We start from the raw sequence: 21,137 nt of genomic DNA, 5'->3' as shown, positions 1-21,137 counted from the left end.
ATTGACACGTCATCATCACCCAAAGTCCATAGTTTACATTAGGGTTCACTCTTGGTGTTGTACCTTCTATAGGTTTGGACAAACATAATGACATGTATCCACCATCACAGTATCATACAGAATAGTTTCACTGCCCCCCGAAAACCTGTTCACTCCCTCCCTCCACCCTAATCCCTGATCTTTTTACTGCCGCCATAGTTTTGCCTTTTCTAGAATGGCATATAGTTGGAATCATACAGTATGCAGCTTTTTCAGGGTGGCTTCTTTCACTTAGTAATATGCAATTAAATCTTTTTTTTTTTTAAAATTTTACTCTGGATTGCTGACTTCTTGTGAATGGCTGTTAGATTTGGAAGGGTGGACCTGTCCCTTCAGGGTGAGCCCCAGCTCTCACCCAACGAGCTGACTTATTTCCTACCCCAGCTCAGCCCTCTAAGTACCTGATTTTGCAGCACCCCCATCGCCACCCCTCAAGGACAATGGGGAAGAAACATTACTCCAACAATAGCATTTCTACTATGCTTTCCAGAGGTGCAAGAAGCTTTGAGTTGGATTTCTAATGCTGTAGTTTTCTCCACAAACCTCTTGAAGCTGATTGAGGGTCCTGTTTGCAGTAGCCCAGCCTCCGGGGTCAGGCTGTACATGGCCATCCTAGCCCACTTACCCTGAGCCCCCGTGTTCCATATATAAGGCTCATCCCCTGGCCTTATATATGCTTCACTCTCTGCTGCCTAAATTTGTCCTTTAGATCTTAAAATATTTTTTGTGTGTGTCCAAATCCCTATTATCTTTTTAAAAAATTAAAAAAAAATTTTTATTGAAGTATAGTTGGTTTACAACATTGTGTTAGTTTCAGGTGTACAGCAAAGTGATTCAGTTATACTATATATATGTGTGTGTGTGTATATGTGTGTGTGTGTATATATATATGTATATTCTTTTTCAGATTTTTTTCCCTTATAGGTTATTACAAAATACTGAGTATAGTTCCCTGTGCTATACAGTAGATTCTTATTAATTATCTATTTTATATATAGTAGTGTGTATATGTTGATCTCAAACTCCTAATTTAACCCTGATCTTAAAATATTTTTAAAAAATTCATTTATTCTTAATTGAGATATAATAATACATATACCATAGCATTCACCCCTTTAAAGGCTACAACTCAGTGGCCTTTAGTATATTCCAAAGGTTGTGCAACCACCATTACTGTCTAATTCCAGAACGTTTTCATCGCCTGCAAAAGAAACCCCATGTCCTTTAGATCTTCATCCTCATCTCTAAGAACCATCCCCTACTCTGAGCTAGGTGCCCCTCCTCTCAGCCCCAAGTGCCCCCGTGTCTACCCCAGCCTGGTGGCCAGCTGTTGTGTCCACCTCTTGGGTTTGCTAAAACGTCACTAAATAGCCAAGAGCCTTATGGATACCCGGCCCTCATAACTAAAGGATTAGCACCTGGAATAGCAGGGGGAGCTGGGGGCACCCTGCACCACTGTCCATTCTGACTGGATAGTGGCCATGCCATGTTGAATATTTTGATCATGACTCTGCCTACCCCATTAATGACACCTTTCAGACTGAGTTGAAATTGCCCATTGGCACATACATACAATGGAATATTACTCAGCCATAAAAAGAAACGAAATTGAGTTATTTGTAGTGAGGTGGATGGACCTAGAGCCTGTCGTACAGAGTGAAGTGAGTCAGAAAGAGAAAAACAAATACCGTATGCTAACACATATATATGGAATCTAAAAAAAAAAAAAAAAAAAGGTTCTGATGAACCTAGGGGCAGAACAGGAATAAAGATGCAGACGTAGAGAATGGACTTGAGGACACGGGGAGGGGGAAGGGTAAGCTGGGACGAAGTGAGAGAGTGGCATGGACATATATACACTACCAAATGTAAAATAGATAGCTAGTGGGAAGCAGCCGCATAGCACAGGGAGATCAGCTCGGTGCTTTGTGTCCCCCTAGAGGGGTGGGATAGGGAGGGTGGAAACGCAAGAGGGAGGGGATATGGGGATATATGTATATGTATAGCTGATTCACTTTGTGATACAGCAGAAACTAACGCACCATTGTAAAGCAATTATGCTCCAATAAGATGTTGAAAAAAAAAAAAAAAGAAATTGCCCATTTGCTTCTTTGCTTCCCTCCCCCGCATGCCCCCCACCCCAGTGATGTCCATGAGGGCAGGACTTGGTGCATTTGGTTCACTGTACTTCGCTTGGCTCTGGCATGGTGCTTGGTAAATAATAGGTGTTCAATAAATGTGGTGCCGTTGCTCTAGGCCCAATCTCTCAAACTGCCTTATTTCTTAAGCAATTTTGAAAATCAATTTAAAGCATCTATAATTAGGTTGACTATGAACTTAATTTTATGTTGTTGGACAATTTAAACTGCAATTTCCATTTTAGTCATCATTTTGAATATCGAATTATCCTGCAAACGATAAATACACATGCACGGCAATTACAAAACTTACTGCTTTCAGGGTGATGGGGAATTTTTTTAAAAAAATATTATTATTATTTTTCTTTTTTTAATTTTTAATTTAATTTTATTTATTTATTTATGGCTGTGTTGGGTCTTCGTTTCTGTGCGAGGGCTTTCTCTAATTGCGGCAAGTGGGGGCCACTCTTCATCGCGGTGCGCGGGCCTCTCGCTATCGCGGCCTCTCTTGTTGCGGAGCACAGGCTCCAGACGCGCAGGCTCAGTAATTGTGGCTCACAGGCCTATTTGCTCCGCGGCATGTGGGATCTTCCCAGACCAGGGCTCGAACCCGTGTCGCCTGTATTGGCAGGCAGATTCTCAACCACTGCGCCACCAGGGAAGCCCGTGATGGGGGATTTTAGTGGTTGATGAGACCCCAGATGAAAGAATTGTAAAATATAGCAACAAAATATGTTAAATTGGAAAATAATGTTTGGAAGCAATGTCCTTAAAAGGACTTTAAAAACTTTTTACTTTGAAATAATTTCAAACTTACAGGAAAGTAGCAAGAATAGTACAAAGAACTGAGACGTGTCCTTTACCTTGATTCAGCTATTGTTAACACTTTGCCGTGTGTGTTTATTTTATGAAGTGTTTAAGAGTAAAATGCACGTATAATGCTCCTTTCCTCCTGAATCCTTCAATGTGTATTCTACGAACAGGATATTCTCTTACATAAACATAGGACAATGATTCAAAATGAGACACTTACCTAATCTTCAGTCCATATTCCCATGTCTTTTATTGTAACTTTTTTTTTTCCCAGTTCAAGATCCAATTGGGATCACCCATTGCATTTAGTTATTCTTTTTTTCTTTTTGGCCACACTGCGTGGCATGTGGTATCTTAGTTCCCCAACCAGGGATTGAACCCGCGCCCACTGCAGTGGAAGCGTGGTGTCTTAACCACTGGTCCGCCAGGGAAGTCCCTGCAGTTAGTTATTCTTGAACTTTTCTCAGCCTTTTTCTGTCTTTTCGTGACATGGACAGTTTTGAGGAGTAAAGGTCAGCTATTTTGAGGAATGTACCTGAACTTGGGCCTATCTCATATTACTCATGATTAGATCCAGGTCATGATTTTTGGCAGAAATGCTGCAGAAATGATGTTGTGTTCTAAAAGGCCTTTTTTTCAAGCTCTGTCGCTACTAAAGGTGGCTCAGATGTGGCACTTTGTTTGCCCTCCACCACCTCTTACCTGCATTTTGCTGCTCAGAGAACCCAGGCTCCTTAGACAGGAGCCAATTCCAAATCTTGAGGCAGAAACCAGTCAGACTGCATCTGGAACATCCTTTTGTTGCCAGCAAACACAGATATTTTTTATATTTTTTAAAGTGTCACAGGCTGTTCTAAAGAAGAAAAACTAGTTTAATGAGGCTCCCACGGTGTTTGCTAAATGAATTAATATGATTTTATTCAATTCTCTCATTAAATAACCTGTAAGGCTCTTTGTTTCTAAGATGCTATCATTTTTAAAAATTTATTTTATTGACATATAGTTGATTTACAACGTTGTGTTAATTTCTGCTGTGTAGCAAAGTGATTCAGTTATACATGTATGTGTATATATATACACATTCTTTTTCATATTCTTTTCCATTATAGTTTATCACAGGATAATATTGAATATAGTTCCCTGTGCTATACAGTAGGACCTTATTGTTTATCTATTCTATGTATAATAGTTTGCATAAGATGCTATCATTTGAAGGTACACTAGTTCAGTTATAGCTCTTGGGGGTGGGGAATAAATACCATATTAATATTTGCATCCTTTAGTGGATGCATCCTGATTCCAGACACATTAAAATGGTCAAAAAAGGGACTTCCCTGGTAGTCCAGTGGTAAAGAATCCGCCTTCCAATGCAGGGGACGCGGGTTTGATCCCTGGTCAGGGAACCAAGATCCCACATGCTGCTGGGCAGCTAAGCCCGTATGCCACAACTATTGAGCTCACGCACCTCAACGAGAGAGCATGTGTGCTGCAAACTACAGAGCCCACGCGCCACAACTACAGAGCCCACGTGCCCTGGAGCCCGGCGCCTCAACGAAGATCTCATGTGCTGCAACTAAGAACCGACGCAGCCAAAAAAATAAGGAGAATAAATAAATATTTAAAAAATTTTTTAAATGGTCAAAAATAAAAATGCAGGGAAAGACAGGATTCTATTTTGCAGATGAGGAAACCGATGCTCCCAAGAGCCAGATTACAGACCCAACCTCACTTAAGGGTCAGTATTTGATGACTTCAGATCCTGCCCACTTTTGAGCAGAATCTAGTAGCTAAAGCGCATTAAGTAGGTGAATTCTACTCTCTGCTTGCAGTGCAAAAAAAAAAAAAAAGCATCTCACTCAGAGTGAGGGTGAAGACAAACAGGAATGCAGGTTTCTTACCTCCTTCAACCTCCCCGAGGTACCACCTGCTCTAAGTGCCTTCCTGCTGGCTGACTTCTGCTCTGACCTTCTGGAAAAATCAGTCCTTGGCCTCTCTGCTTTTTTCTCGCCCTCAGTTAATAACTCTGAGTCTCCTGTTTAAAAGAGGTGAGTGTAACTGCAGCTGCCCTCATGATCTCCCCCCACCACCAGCTGTCTTCAAGTAAGACTGCAACCCTTCATTTTACCACCCGGATTCTTGGAGGAATCTGACTCTCCTTGCCCTTTCTGCCCTTTGAAACCACCTGACAAAACATAATGTGGATTATACAGAGTTTAAACTCTTCAACATTAGAGCCTGTATGCGTTAGCTACTGCTGTATAACAAGTTACGCCAAACTTAGCAGCTTCAGACAACAAACATTTATGATCTCACACTGTGCCTGAAGCTCAGGAAACTGGGGGCAGCTTAGCTGGGTGGTTCTGTCTCAGGGTCTCATGAGGCTGCTGTCATATTAAGGCTTGACTGGGGCAGGAGGAGCTGCTTCCAAGAGAGCTCCCTCATGTGGCTGTTGGCTGGAGGCCTCAGTGTCTTAGACATATGGACCTCTCTGTAGGGCTGCTCCCAACGTGGCAGCTGGTTTCCCCCAGGGAAAGCAAGGGAGAGAGCAAAAGAGAGTGACCAAGACAGAAGCCACAGTGTCTTTTATGACCTAATATCAGGTATGATATACAATTACTTCTAATGTGTCCTATCAGTCATGCAGACCAGCCCCAGTGATTCATTGTTGGAGGGGACTGTACAAGGGTATAAATACCAGGAGGTTGGGATCATGGGGGCCAATTCAGAGGCTGGCTACTTACAGATCTCAGCCCAAAAAAGGAACAAATGCATGTGTGTCTACAGAGTACCCACTGTACTCCAGGCCCTGTTATTAGGTAGATGTGATTATCCCCATTTTACAGGTGAGGAAACTGAACCAGAAAGGTTGAGTCACAGGTCTAAGGTCACAGAGTAAGTGACAGAACTGGAATTTGAAAGGCAGTAGTCTGCTTCCTTAAAAAACAAAATTATTAAAGAGTTCCAAATGTATACCAAATAGAATAATATAAATGAGCCCCATGTGGCCATCACACAGCTTCAGAAATGTCAACTCCTGAACAATCTTCTTTCATTTATACCCTGCCTCTCCCCCTCCCCCTGATTATTTTGAAACAAACCCCAGACATCACATCACTTCAAACATAAATATTGTGATGTTATCTCTAAAAGACAAGAATTTGTTTTTAAAAGCAAAACCACAATAGCATTTTCTCACTTTAAAAATGGTTAACAATTCCCATGATATTTCAATCAAGAAATATCCAGGGTCCAAATTCCCTTGATCGTCTCGTAACTTTATTATTTGTTGGAACCACAATTGGAATATCTTCCACATTTTGCATTTGGTGGCTGGATTTCTTAGGTCCCTTTTCATCTGTAGATTTCCCAGTCCTCTCCTTGCTCTCTCTCATTTTTTTCCCCCTTTGCAATTGATTTGTTGTTCTGTAGAGCTTCTCACAGTTTGGAAAATTGCTGATTGCAACCCTGATGTGTCCTTTAATCTTTGCCTTTGTTCCCTATGTTTCCTGAGCTTGATGAGATTCAGGTGTGATATTTTGGGGCACAGCTGACTTCAAAGGAGGGGGTGAGTTCTTCCATCAGGGGCTCCCAATGCCTGGTTGTCCTCAGCCACTGCTCTTGAATGCATTAGGGGCTGCAGCATGGTGGCATTCTAACGCTATCATTCTGTCTCCGTTTGTAAGCCGAAGGAATCCAGAACGAGAAACTCCCCCTCTTCAAATATTTAGTCATTGCAAGATACACTTTACAGAGAAAAGACATAATAAACGTTTGATGCTTGCTCTTCATTTTTCCATTTTCTAGTGATGAGTTTTTTCCCCAGCATCCCTCATAAGTGACCACTGAGGGTTTTGATTATAAGTATCACATGACTCACGGATTACAGCATTCTTACTGCTGCTCAAGTTGTTCCGTCTTTGGCCAGTGGGAGGCTCTACCCGTTGGCCTCTGAGTCTTTTGACCTGGCTCTCATGGTCTTTGACAGCTTCCTTGCAACCTGGGATGTTCCGATATGCCAGCCTCATCAGGCTGGGATGGCCTGGAATCGTCATTTCTCCAAGGAGCCCTGGCTCCTCTGAAGAATGGAGTTTAGAAGCCACAGTCTGGGTTCGTCTCCTGTGCCAGCTCTCTGGCTCTGTGGCTAGGAAGTGCATCAAGCAGGGCTGATAGCATCTCTTAGTGGACGTATTTTGGGGATTCACTGTTGTCACCAAGCACGTGTCCCTTTCATTTGATCTGCAGTCCATCGGGGCAGCCGACAGTGGGGCAGCTATGAAACTCTGGGCTGAGATTGAGTGTGGCTGATTCTGCCACTCAGAGCAGCTGCTCGCCCATAGGGCGCCTCCGTGCAAATCAGAAAGGATGGCCCTTCCACGGGCAGACAGTTCCCTCCAGGGAACTGCAACTGCCTGCAACTGGAGAGCAGAGCATGCACCTGATTCCAGCAGCACATCACCTGGGCAATTGCTTCTTTGCTCTGACCCTGGGGCAGTTCACTTCACCTCCCTGAGCTCCCGACTCCTCATCTGCAAAATGGCTCTCTGTCCCTTTCCAACCTCGCTTATTTTCTTTGGGCTCATTTGTCCCCAGGCGGGTGTTATGGGTTGACTTGTATCCTCGCCAAAAGAGATAATATGGACGTCCTAACCTGCAGTACCTCAAAACGTGACTTCATTTGGAAATAGGGTTTTTGCAGATGTAATTAGTTAAGATGAGGTCATCCTGGAGTAGGGTGGGCCCCTAGTCCTATATGACTGGTGTCCTTACAAAAAGATGGCCATGTGAAGACAAACACGTGGAGAAGGCCATGTGACAACGCAGGCAGAGGTTGGAGTGATGCAGCTACAAGCCAAGGAAGGCCAAGGGTGCCAGCTGTCCTCAGAAGGTAGGAGAGAGTCCTGGGATAGATTATCCCCCAGAAGGAACCAACCCTGCAGACAGAGATTTTGGTGTTTGTTTCGTTTTGCTTTGTTTTTTTGAGCACAGTGAAAAGGCAGGTTTTAAGACAACGTGATTTTGGTGTTTTAAGTTGCCCAGTTTGCTGTGCTTTGTTACAGCAGCCCTGGGAAATGGATACAGCCGTGACTGCTTTCCCCTGTTCCCTGCTACTCCGAGGGTGGTCCATGGACCCACAGCCTCAGGATCATCTAGGTGCTCATTAAAATGCACTCTCAGGCCCCATCCCAGACCTCCTGAATCAGAGTCTGCATTTAACAAGAGAGCCAGGTGGTTTGTACGTGGGGAAGCACTGCATTATATACTAGGAGGGTGGCGGAATGATTAGCCCCCAGGGCAAATGCACAATTATTTCTGTTCATAGTTGGTATTGAACTCTCACTGCCCACCAGGCAGTATCCCAAGCCCTTTATGTACATTATGATTCTCATGTAATCTTCCTGGCAGCTCCGTGCAGTTGGTACTTCCCGATGTGTGCACTGCACTACTCCAGGGAACACGATTCACACCAACTATGATTGAATGACGCCCCCTGGTGTTGTGCAACTCAGCAGCCCTGACTCTTATTATCCCATTTTATAGATGAGGAAACTGGGACACACAGCAAGGTTAAGTCACTTGCTCAAGGTCACACAGGTCCTCAGTGGTGGAGCTGGGATTTGAATCTGCTAATTTGTCTCTGAACTTGTACCCGGGACCCTCTACTCACAGCCCAACCCCGCTCTCTAAAGGAGAGCCAGTGAAGGCAGCGTCTTTTCTCCCGCCATTTCTTCTCTCTTTTAAATTGTAAAATACACATAGCGTCAAAGTGACGTTTTTAACCATTTTATTTTATTTATTTATTTTTTGGCTGCGTCGCGCGGCTTGTGGGATCTTAGTTCCCCGACCATGGATCGAACCTGGGCCCTTGGCAGTGAAAGCACTGAGTCCTAAACACTGGACTGCTGGGAAGTCCCTTAACCATTTTAAAGTGAACGATTCAATGGCATTTAGGACATTCACAATGTTATGCAACCATCATCACTATTCCATTCCAGAATATTTTTATCACCCCAAAAGGAAACCCCATAGCTATTAAGCAGTCACTCCCTGTTCCCCCAAGCCCCCGGCAACCACTATTCTGCTTTCTGTCTCTATGAACTGGCCTATTCTGGATATTTTAAGAATGGAATCCTACAATATGGGACCTTTTATGTCTGGCTTCTTTCACTTAGTATGTTTTCAAGGTTCCTCCATGTTGTCGCACGCATCAGTACTCCAATAATTTTTTTCATGTTTTTTTGTTAGCTGTGGTTAAATATGCATAGCAAAAACAATCTACCATTTTAACCATTTTCAACTCAGTGGCAGTAAGTCCATTCACGCTGTTGTGTCACCGTCACCACCATCCATCTCTAGAACCCCTTCGTCACCCTAAACTGAGAGCTTGTGTCCATGGAGCAATCACTCCCCATTTCCTCCTCCCACCAGCCTCCAGTAGCCTCTATTCTACTTTCTGTCTCTATGATTTTGCCTTTTCTGGGTAGCTTAGGTAAGTGGAATCATACAGTATCTGTGCTTTTGTATCTGGCTTCTTTCCCTGAGCCTAAGGTTTTCAAGGTTCGCCCACATTGTAGCAGGTATCAGTGCTTCATTCCTTTTTATGGCTGAGTGACATCCCATTGCTTGGACAGGCCACGTTTTGCTCATCTGCTTGTCCGCTGATGGACGTCTGGGTGGTTTCCACCTTTCGGTGATGGTGAACGTTGCTGCCGTGGACATGTGTGTACACGTTTTTGTTTGAAGGCTTGTTTTCAGCTCTTTTGTTTTCCCATTTCTTTTGAAAACTCTGGGTCTTTAAGGAATTTGGTCCGTGGTTCCAGCAGCAGCAGCAGGGGGCAGTGCGCAGTAGCTGGGGTGGAGGTAGGGGAATTGGCCTGGGTGCCCCCAGGGGAGAGGTGAGGGTCCTTGCACAGGGCCCATCCAGGGCCGAGCGGCCAGGGGCCCGCTGGCATTTTGCTGCCACGCATACCCAGCCAATAAAGTTGGGATGTCTCTCTAAAAAGAAATAAAGAACAGAAGCTAGAGGGAAGACTTAGTGACCAGAGGGAAGTCTGTTCTTTTATTCGCTTCCACACTCAAACCTCTATTGTGCTGACCTTTGAATCAAAGCTATGAGGACTTAGCAATCAGCATCTGCTCAGACATCCAACAGCCTTAAACCTGCCCGTCCCGGGCCCAGATGTCGGGGGAGGAGGAGGATGTGCTGTCGTTTGAAGCAAGAAGTTGGAGCCTGAAGGCTGACGGAGCTAATGTTGCATCTGGAGCATTCTAGAGAAGAACAGTCCAGCCCCCATGGTGCCACGCCCTGGGTTAGCCAGGCCCACACGGTTTCTGAAGGCTCATAGGGTCCTCTGCTTTATTTAGTTGTGGTTTCCTTCCTTCCTGCTTTGTTCCCCGAACTGAGTTTACCTTGAAAATGGAACAAAGGAGGGCTGCTGGATGGCAGCGGGCACACACATCAGCTGGGGTCTTGTTAAAATGGAGATTCAGGCTCAGGGGGCCTGGGGTGGGGCTGCTGATCCTGCGCTTCTAACGAGCTCCAGGGCACGTGGGGAGCAGGTGGACGGGCCGAGGGCTGGGCAGATGTGGTCTTAGCTGCCTCTCTGTCACACCTCGGGGTCCCCTTCCTCCCACGTCTTCCTGGTGGTACGCTGCGGTTAGCAGAAGAGCCACCTGACTCTAAGTGGGTGTCGGGGCTGAAGAAATAAATAGCAGCATCCTACTTCTTTTCAACAACAGGGAAAAACATCTAACGGAAGACATCCAAAAAGATCATCGCCTGCCGAGGCTTTTTCTCACTTTCTCCTGTTCTCAAAAATCTCGATCATGAAGGAGTCAAACAATAAATAGAGTGATATTAACCACAGTGACCTGAGGCCCCCCCTGGTCTGGCGTCGTAGGTATTTTTCATCCCAGAAGCCTTGGACATCTGAGGTTAAATGTTACTCTCCCATTTTACAGATGAGTAAACTGAGGCTCTGAGTGGTTTAGTGCCCTGTCCAGGACCATGTATGCAGCAAGGATGGAGCATGAATGTGGGTCAGGGCTCTCTGGCTTTCACTGTACCCCTGTCCAGGTAGGGGCCAGAGTGGGCATTTTTACTCCGCAGAGAGTGGTGGCCCTTTTTTTTGCATAGGGACTGGTAAGCCCAGACGAAAGGACTTGCTTTCTGGAATTTTCTCACACATCCAACTGTAATGGCCAATTACTCAACTGGGGATTTTTAGGTCTGAGTATTTTTTTTATTTGGACCACGGATGGCCCCCAGAATATCAATGGGCTTGTTTTTTTCTGAAACGCATCTTGCCTCAATGCAAAGTTGAGGCTGCCTCTGATCATTTCTTTGTTTTTCTATTTTTTAATTCAAATTTACATAAAAGTACAGAGAACAGTGACACTGGTATTCCCTTTGCCCTGCTCAGTCATGATCAGCACGTGGCCAGCCTGTTTCATCTTCACCCCCATCCACTCCCCACCCTCGGATTATCTTGAAGCAAATTCTAGACATCATCCCAGATGCTACTTTCGTAGCAAAGTGAAGCAAGGAGAAAAGATACCATCTTTCCTCAGACCTTTGCCACAGTGAAAAGCAGAAGGCTTTGCAGAGTGTCTGAAAGAGAATTTAAAATGGGACGTCTGACGAGGAATTCAGTCTTCAAAGTATTTGAAACCAATAAAGGGCAACTTTTTTTTTTTTTTAAGATTTATTGATTAATTGATTGATTGATTGCTATGTTGGGTCTTCGTTTCTGTGCTAGGGCTTTCTCTAGTTGCAGCAAGCGGGGGCCACTTTTCATCGCGGCGCGCGGGCCTCTCACTATTGTGGCCTCTCTTGTTGCAGAGCACAGGCTCCAGACGCGCAGGCTCAGTAGTTGTGGCTCACGGGCCTAGTTGCTCCGCGGCATGTGGGATCTTCCCAGACCAGGGCTCGAACCCGTGTCCCCTGCATTAGCAGGCAGATTCTCAACCACTGCGCCACCAGGGAAGCCCAAGGGCAACTTTTAAAGAGACTGTTCGATCACTGCTGAATTGAGGATTAAATCAACCTTCCCCCACCCGGCCCCAAATCAAACGTGCTTTAGAAGTTTGTGGGAAGGGGGATGCGTATGGTGCCTGTGGGATGCAGTCCTCCCCACGCCCACCACCGACTTTACTCTGTCTAGACAGAGCACCGCCCCCAACCTGTGTCCATTTTTTAGAGCGGTTTTAGGTTTACAGAAAAACTGAGCAAAAAGTACAGAGAATTCCCATAAGCCCCTCCCCACCACAAAGTTCCCCCTATTATTAACATCTTGCATTAGTGTCATCCATTTGTTATGATGAACCAGTACATTATTATTAACTAAAGTCCATAGTTTCCATCAGGGTCCACTCTTGGTATTGTACCTTCCACAGGCTTTCACAAATGTATAATGACATGTATCCACCATTACAGTATCATACAGACTAGTTTCACTGCCCTAAACATCCCCTGGGCTCCAACTATTCATCCTCCCTCTCCCCTAACCCCTGGCAACCACTGACCTTTTTACTATCTCTATAACTAAGTCTTTTCCAAAATGTCATAGAGTTAGAATCATGCAGTATGTAGTCTTTTCAGCCCGGCTTCTTTTACTGTGTAATATGCGTTAAGGTTCCTCCATGTCTTTTCATGGCTTGGGAGCTCATTACTTTTTCGCGCTGAATAATATTCCATTGTGTGGATGTACTGTGATGTATCCATTCACCTATTGAAGGACATCTTAGTTGGTTCCGATCTGGGGCAATTATGACTAAAGGTGCTAGAAACATCTGTGTGCTGGTTTTTGTGCGGACGTAAGTTTTCAACTCATTTGGGTAAATAGGAGTGCAGTTGCTGGGCTGTAGCTCATGTAGAAATTTTAGGGTGACTTGCAGAGACTTTTCTTTGGTCAATGGCTTCAATCAGAATTTTTACTGAGGTGTAGCATACATACAGTAAAGTGCACTAATCCTAAATGTACAGTTGGATGAATTTTTATACACATGCCCACACAGGTCAAGATGCAGAGCATCTCCAGTATTGGAAGCCCCCTTGTGCTCCTTCCCAGTTGCTGGCCCTCTACCATCCCCAGAGATAACACTGCTCTGACCTCTAGCACAATCCATTGTTTCTGCCAGTTGGGCAGCTCCCACCCTGCAGCTTTGGAAAGGGGATTTTTTGGGGGTGCGGGTGGGGAGAAGAGGCCGTTAGTGACAGTTTGCTTCATTTTGGTTTGTTTTGAATGGAGCCTAATTTTATCACCAAATTCTTCTTGCCCATCCAGAGCAGGGATTGGCACAAGTTCTGGGTAAATATTTTCAACTTTGCCAGCGATTGAGTGAGCGTGGCTGCGTTCTAATAAAACTTTATTTACAGAAACAGGAAGTGGGCAAGATTTGGCCCTTGGGCTGGAGTTTGTGAATCCAGGGTAGAACAGTGCTTTTCCTTTGCAAAGTTCATGTCCAGGCCCCACTCCAAATCTGAATCCGCATGTCCCGGGACCAGGGCAGCGTTGCGTGCATTTTAAGGCCTCCTCGGGTAACTTTCAAGCACATTCCATGAGAACCTACTGGGTTTCCCTCCAAGGGGGCGGGGGGAACAAGGCATGTCCTGGGCCCAGAACTGTGAAAGTGGATTTAAATTTAAACAAAAGCCCAGCTAGACCCTCCCCACCTTGACTTAGGTAATCTCATTTCTCCTTTCACCATCAGTCATTCTCTCCTCCTCCTCTTGAGATAAGAGGCTTCTGCCTGGCGGGTGAAGGGAGCGTGATGGATACTGACCAGAAAATACTCCCGTTGAGGATAAGGAAGTTTCCTTGGTGAAAGTGGAGGGGCTGGGGGAATATGGGGAGATCAGGAGTCTTGGGGGATCCCTGCACAGATGAAAAGTCAGCCCCTGGGGAGTGAGAGAGAAAAAGTTGTGGTCAGAGGGGGAATTTTACAGTTTGGCTCCTTGGAACAGTTTTGAGTGACAGTGAGATTGTCAGCTGCTCACAATGACTGAGCGTGGTGTGTGTTTCAGGCACTATATACCTGCTACCTTCACTTGATCTTTTTAATCGAATACCCTCGGCAGTGGCTCCTGTGGGCATTCCCATTTTACAGAAGTGGAGACTGAGGCGGTGAGAGGTTCCGTAGCTTAGGGACAGCCGAGGAGCTACTCAGAGGTTGGAGCCAGGATTTGGACCCTGGCAGTCAGGCGCCTCTGTACTGTTTGTCTCTCAAGGGGGTGACCAGGTGGGTGCCTGGGAGGGGGGAGTTGGAAGCCGGTGGCATTGAGAGGTGGAGGCGACTGTTGGCGCATGTGTGCTCCGTGGCTGCGGAGGTGGCAGGAGAGAAGGCTGGGGGGATGGAGGACCCCATGTCAGGGAAGGGTGGGCAGGCTCAAGCCATGGCCTTCAAAACTCTCCAAACTAGAAAGCTGATCTGAGACCACATTCATGTTAGCGGCGGGGGTGGGGCACAGACTGGGCAAACTGCAGAGGTGGACAGAGTGAGGGTTTGGAGGGTTGCCCAGAGAACAACCCGTGTAAAACAGGATAAAAACAATGTTTGGAAGTATAATGGGCATCTTTTTCTACTTGCTTTGGATAATTATAACAACAGCAACAACAACAATAATAATACCTTCCATTCAAGTTAAGGAAACAGTCAACCAGGACTCAACTAAATAAACAGAACCTTCCAACAAGTGGAATTTTTCCTGCATTTTATTTCAGGAAACCACAGTCAAAAATAGAAAAACAGTGGGTGGGCAGGGGATTTATTTGAATGCATAACTTCCAGGTTTCACCCTGGATCAGTGCACACTTGGGTCTCTTGTAAACCTTTTAAGCCTGTATTGTTCTACAACAGAGGTCCCCAACCCCCAGGCCACAGACCGGTACCAGTCCGTGGCCTGTTAGGAACCAGGCCACACAGCAGCAGGTGAGCGAGCGAAGCTTCATCTGCCGCTCGCGCCCCATCGCTCGCATTACCGCCCGAACCATTCCCCCACCCAACACACCCCACCCCCGCCTCGTCCACGGAAAAATTGTCTTCCATGAAATCTGTCCCTGGTGCCAAAAAGGCTGGGAACCGCTGTTCTACAAAAAGGACAGATGTCCCCAGTGAGCCTGAAGGGACTGGATTATAAGGTTCAACACGACAAATATTTGCCAAGAATCTTAATGCCAGGTGCTCTTGGGGATATAAAATTATTGAAAACATGGTCTCTGCCCTCGAAGGATGTTCAGTTATTGGAAGAGGACTCATTTATCTTGGAGTGAAGGGGGCAAAATTGTACTAAGACAATTAGTTGAAAGATCCTCAAAAAGGTTTAAGGCGAAAAGGGTATAAGAGACTCCCAAGGGTCTTATCTTCTGGAACATTCCAGGTTTGGAAGTGCTACGTGATCATGTCTAATTCTTAAAGGCCAGGTACGGTCGCCAGGAGAGCTCAGCATCTGAAAGACACAGGTGAGAACATTCTGGAGGACAGCTGGGGTTCGGGCACAGCCCCTTCTTCCTTTGGAATGTGAGGAGTAAATGCAGATGTCATTACACATCCTGCCTCTGAATCTTAGCTGATGCTCCCTTGGGCGTCAGAAGCCCACGGTTCTATAGGAGCCTCCCGGGTGCTTACCCTGACCACCTTCCTTCTCGGAAGGTCAAGCAGGCTTGTCCCCCACAGGCCTGCTGGCTACCTCTGCTCCCCCCGATGTGGCAAGCTGGCGGCTCACAGGCCAGTGTGCAACACAGCCTGTGGCATTTTGTTAACATAATGAGTGGCCTTTGTGTAAAAATCTCATTTCCCATGAAAAGTCTGGGTTTCTGGCTTCCCGTGAAGATATCGGATGTGGCAGTACCAGGTGAGGTTTGCTGAGTAGAGTCGCCTGCCCTCCCCGCCCAGCAATGAATTGCCACCCGTCATGGGGCTCGCAGGGTTGCTTTTTTTTTTTTTAAAGATAGTTTCTTTTTAATTGTATAGAAGTTTTAAAAAAAATTTTTTTTATTAGAGTATAGTTGACTTACAATGTTGTGTTAATTACTGCTGTACAGCAGAGTGACTCAGTTATACATATATATACATTCTTTATTTTTAATGATGATTTTTAAAAATTCTTATTATTTTTATTTTTTGGCTGCATCGGGTCTTAGTTGGCGGCGCTCGGGCTCCTCGTTGTGGTGCGCGGGCTTCTCTCTAGTTGAGGCGCGAGGGCTCAGTAGTTGGGCACACGGGCTTAGTTGCCCCGTGGCATGTGGGATCTTAGTTCCCCAACCAGGGATGGAACCAGTGTCCTCTGCATTGGAAGGCAGATTCTTAACCACTGGACCACCAGGGAAGTCCCTATATACATTCTCTTTCATATTGTTTTCCATTATGGTCTATCACAGGATATTGAATACAGTTCCCTGTGCTGTACAGTAGGACCTTGTTGTTGATCCATCCTGTATATAATAGTTTGCACCTGCTAATCCCAAACTCCCAGTCCCTCCCTCCCCCACCCCCTCCTCCTTGCGCACGGCTGCTTTCTGGCTCCAGCGCTGAAATGCAGCTCCTCACAAGCGGCCGGGAGCTGGCGCCGACCTGTGCACGTCGTGCTCGCTTCCCTCCATCAGGAGCACGAGGGCCCCGCTGATGTGAGGCTTCTGCACCCGTGGGCTGCACGTGGCCGCGCTGTTGTTACTGGCGGAATAACCCAACATTTCCCTTTGGGGAATTGGTCACTGTCGCTGCTAGGTGGGAAGGTGGTAATCACTGTCACCGACACAGTTCACTTCAAAGGTGACCCATTTTCAAAGAGGGCAAGTGATATTTGGAGTCACATTAGGGGAAAGTACTGGATTCTTCAAGAGGGTGGGGAAAAAATGCTGGTGCGATGAGGACTGTTTCGAGCCTTCTAGGTTAGAGCTGCAGCCTGAATGAGTTTGGGTTTAAATGCACGGGGAACACGTGGGATGTGGAAACCACAGAGTGAGTTCAGCCACTGCCCTTTGGGCCCTGGAGTGAGGGGGCTCTGGGTTCTTTCCTAGGCACCCGGTGGCCACGTTTTTCCACCTGTTTTTCCGAGTAAGTGCCATCATCACCTACGTGGGCTGTGACTGGTTCAGCAGAAGCTTCGTGGGCTGTTTTGTCACCGTGCTTCTCCTCCTGTCCTTCGACTTCTGGTCTGTGAAGGTAAGGCCCCCTCACCTGTGGCAGCCTCGCTCCTGAAACACGTGGCTGCGTTTCCAGATGCTCACAGTTGTGATGTATGTGGCTGATCTGGGCTCAGAGGCACTTTGCTTTAAACTGCTGATATGCACTTAAGAGTACTGAGCCGAGTACTGTCACTTAAAATTAGAGAAAAAATACATTGCTTAGTTGAATAAATGGCTTCTGTCATGCTTGCAAACATATAGTATATGAGGGTGACAACTCCATAGGGCTTTGGATTTTTTGTAAATTTTACATATGACATGATATTATAAATAATATATTTTAAAATTCTATATAATATGAATATATATGTGTGTGTGTGTGTCTGGGGAGTCCTTTTATTTCATGAATGAAACTTTGTTTTTAAAATTTTTATTGGAGTATAGTTGATTTACAATGTTGTGTTCCTTTCTGCTGTATAGCAAAGTGAGTCAGTTATACATATACATATATCCACTCTTTTTTAGATTCTTTTCCCATATAGGTCATTACAGAATACTGAGTAGAGTTCCTTGTGCTATACAGTAGGTCCTTATTAATTATCTATTTTATATATAGTAGTGTGTATATGTCAATCCCAATCTCCCAATTTATCCCTCCCTCCCCTTCCCCACTGGTAACCATAAGATTGTTTTCTACATCTGTGACTCTATTTCTGTTTCATTAATAAGTTCATTTGTACCACATTTTTAGATTCCACATATAAGCAATATCATATGATATTTGTCCTTCTCTTTCTGACTTACTTCACTCAGTATGACAATCTCTAGGTCCATCCATGTTGCTGCAAATGGCATTATTTCATTCTTTTTTATGGCTGAGTAATATTCCATTTTATATATGTACATCTTCTTTGTCCATTCTTCTGTCGATGGACATTTAGGTTGCTTTTTAAGGTAAGCTTAGTTAAGAATTAGAGGCCTCAAAACTGATTTTGAGAAAGCCCCACAGTTCAGTTCCCCTCTCCTCCTTCTCACGGTGCAAGTTTGGCATGAATTGGTGACTTTTATTCATCAATGAATGACCCGTGGCCTGCTTGGAGACATTCTGTCCATTTTCCTCAGAATGTAACCGGACGACTCATGGTGGGCCTTCGCTGGTGGAACCAGATCGACGAAGATGGGAAAAGCCACTGGATTTTTGAAGCCAGAAAGGTACTCTCCAATACGTGTCAAGCTAGAACCGGGAAAACGGCCGTGGAAAGTTCCCATGGGTTCCTTTTGAGCTTTGTGGGATCTGATCCCCGCCGTACACAAAGCCCACTGCTGCTGGCGCTCCGTTCAGAGTCACGTGTGGCAGAAGCACGTGTGACATGAACAAAAATCATAGCACACTCCTTTGCAACCATTTTTGCTAGTATTGAAATCGAATCACTTTCCCGCCACAGGTCTCTCCAAATACCGTGGCTGCCACAGAGGCGGAAGCTCGGGTCTTCTGGCTCGGCCTCATCATCTGCCCCATGATTTGGATCGTGTTCTTTTTTAGCTCCTTATTTTCCTTGAAGCTCAAGTGGCTGGTAAGGCAACATTTGCTGAAACATCTGTATAGAACCGGTGGTTGCAGGAGTGGGTTTTTGCTATTGATCGACCGATCAATCGAAACAACTTTGAGATAGAATTCACATACCAGGCAGTGCACCCGTTAGTGTGTACAATTCAGGGGCTTCTAGTCTATTCACAGGGTTGTGCAACCATCACCACAATCAGTTTTAGGGTATTTTCATCACCCCAGAAGGAAACCTTGAGCCCTTCAGCCATCACCCTCCCCATACACCTGTCCCCCCAGCCCCTGCCACGCACTGATTTCTCTGTTTCTACAGATTTGGCTATTCTGGACATTTTCTGTAAAAGAATCATATAATATGTGGTCTTGTGTGACTGAGCCCTTTCACTTAACATTGTTTTCAGGGTTCATCCCTGTTGTAGCAGGTGTCAGTACTGCTTTCTTTCTTATGGATGAATACTATTCCATGGTATTAGACCACATTTTGTATATCCATTTATCCATCAGTGAGATAATCAATGGTTATTTGTTTCCAGCTTTTGGCTCTGAATAACGCTGCTGAGAGAGGAGCTTTTAGAAAAAGTGGATGACATCCTACCTTGGATAGGGAACCCTTCCTCAGTAGGAATAAGCTAGCCTCGGGGTTCTGCAGTTTTATTTCAGAGTTATCATGTTGCATTGCCATGATCTGATTCATTCAGTGAGGAAACAAAATATCTATGGACAGTCTGAGCAACGGCATAAAGAAGTGTGGGTTCTGGAGTCCGGATCCCAGCTCAGCCTCACTCCAGCTCTGCGACCTCAGGCAACTTTAGCTTCCCTGGGCTTCCATGTCCTCCCTATAAAATGGGATGATAACGGCCCCAACCTCTCGGGTTCCTGGTGATTAAAAGGTGTCCATGAGTATTTGTAAGCACTCCATAGAGGTTGGCTATTACTAGCAGGTGTGGGCCAGAGCCAGTCCTACTTGCTTTGGGAGGAACATTTCAGTACATGCTCTTAGGAGAATTACATTTGCTTTATGTGAGCGCAGGCCCTCGTGATAGCTGGGATTTCTCTCCAAGCCGCTAACCTGTACGGCTACGTCCTTTGTAAGATGGGAGGCGAGAGTGACATCAGCAAAGTCACAGCCAGTTTTCTGTCCCAGACGGTGTTCCAGACGGTGAGTTACTGAAGTCTGATTCCTGGACCCCTGATCTCCAAACACTTAAAAGTCAAGGAGGCCTGTTGGCAACGGCAGGTTTTGATGTTTTCCATATCAGCCAGGCCGCCACGGTTAGTTGTTTTTTTGTGTGTGTGGTTAAAACATACCCAACAAAATTTACCCTTTTAACCATTTTTAAGTGTACAGTTCAGGGCTTCCCTGGTGGCGCAGTGGTTAAGAATCCGCCTGCCAATGCAGGGGACACGGGTTTGAGCCCTGGTCCAGGAAGATCCCACATGCCGCGGAGCAACTAAGCCCGTGCGTCACAACTACTGAGCCTGCACTCTAGAGCCCGCGTGCCACAACTACTGAAGCACGCATGCCTAGAGCCCGTGCTCCGCAACAAGAGAAGCCACCACAATAAGAAGCCTGCGCGTCGCAATGAAGAGTAGCCCCTGCTCGCCGCAACTAGAGAAAACCCGCGCGCAGCAACGAAGACCCAACACAGCCAAAAAAAAGATGGCAGAGTCCTTTAAAAAAAAGTGTACAGTTCAGTGTACCCACATCATCATGTCACCACAACTCTGATCTTCACAAACCGAAACTCTGTACCCACTAAATGTTTAACTCCCCATTCCCCACCCTGCCCCCCACCAGCAAGCTCCTGGCAACCACCTACTTCCTGTCCCCATGCATCTGACGAATCTAGGGACCTCACGTAAGTGGAATCATACAGCATTTGTCTTTTTGTGACGGCCATTGTCGGTTTTGAGTGATTTCTTTAAACGACAGAATTAAGAACCATAACGTATTTTTTTCTTTAAACCTAGCCTTAGTTCTAGGAGAGAAATAGATCTTCTAAATTTGACCAGGCTCTTCCTGAAATGGTCTGAACCATCTTAAATGTGAACAGTGCAGCTTCACACCAAGACCTTGAGCAACCAGCCCTACAGGCTTTCAGTTCACTGTGGGTTTGCTCTGGCCTTGAATCAGCAGGATCAGGCCACACACATGTGAGACAAAAAGCCAGGGCAGCCTCTTCCCCTTGCAGGCCTGTCCAAGAGACTTCCAGAAGCCTGGCCTTGAGGGGCTGGAGATTCACAAGTATTAGGTAAGAGGTGGGATCGAGGTGGCGGCCTGGACGGTGCGGGGCCGGGGGCTCCCGTGGAAGCGCAGCTCCCCTGGGCTCAGCTGGGCCTGTGGTCTGGGTGGGCCCTTTAGAGGGGTCCCACCTTCCTCACCTTGAACAGGTGCAGATTTGACCCTATGCAGGCAAGCGGGGCGGGCGACGAGAGAAGGGGAGGGAAGGAACAAGGGGA

The 21,137-nt window shown here is 45.9% G+C and overlaps 1 protein-coding gene across 1 annotated transcript in view; it reads left to right on the top strand.

Moving 5' to 3' along the window:
• TVP23A (trans-golgi network vesicle protein 23 homolog A) overlaps positions 1-20,929 on the top strand; it is a 37,528-nt gene extending 16,599 nt beyond the window's left edge. Inside the window, exons 5-9 of the mRNA XM_068524778.1 lie at positions 17,006-17,150; positions 18,236-18,325; positions 18,559-18,687; positions 19,708-19,836; positions 20,870-20,929. Coding sequence (XP_068380879.1) covers positions 17,006-17,150; positions 18,236-18,325; positions 18,559-18,687; positions 19,708-19,836; positions 20,870-20,929 — 553 coding nt within the window. The remainder of the gene's footprint in view (positions 1-17,005; positions 17,151-18,235; positions 18,326-18,558; positions 18,688-19,707; positions 19,837-20,869) is intronic.
• The last annotated feature ends 208 nt before the right edge of the window (positions 20,930-21,137 follow it).

The sequence above is a fragment of the Eschrichtius robustus genome, chromosome 16, assembly GCF_028021215.1.
Source record: "Eschrichtius robustus isolate mEscRob2 chromosome 16, mEscRob2.pri, whole genome shotgun sequence".
NCBI lineage: Eukaryota > Metazoa > Chordata > Mammalia > Artiodactyla > Eschrichtiidae > Eschrichtius > Eschrichtius robustus.
Note: the sequence above shows the minus strand (reverse complement) of the source record. Positions and strands in the feature narration are given on the sequence as shown.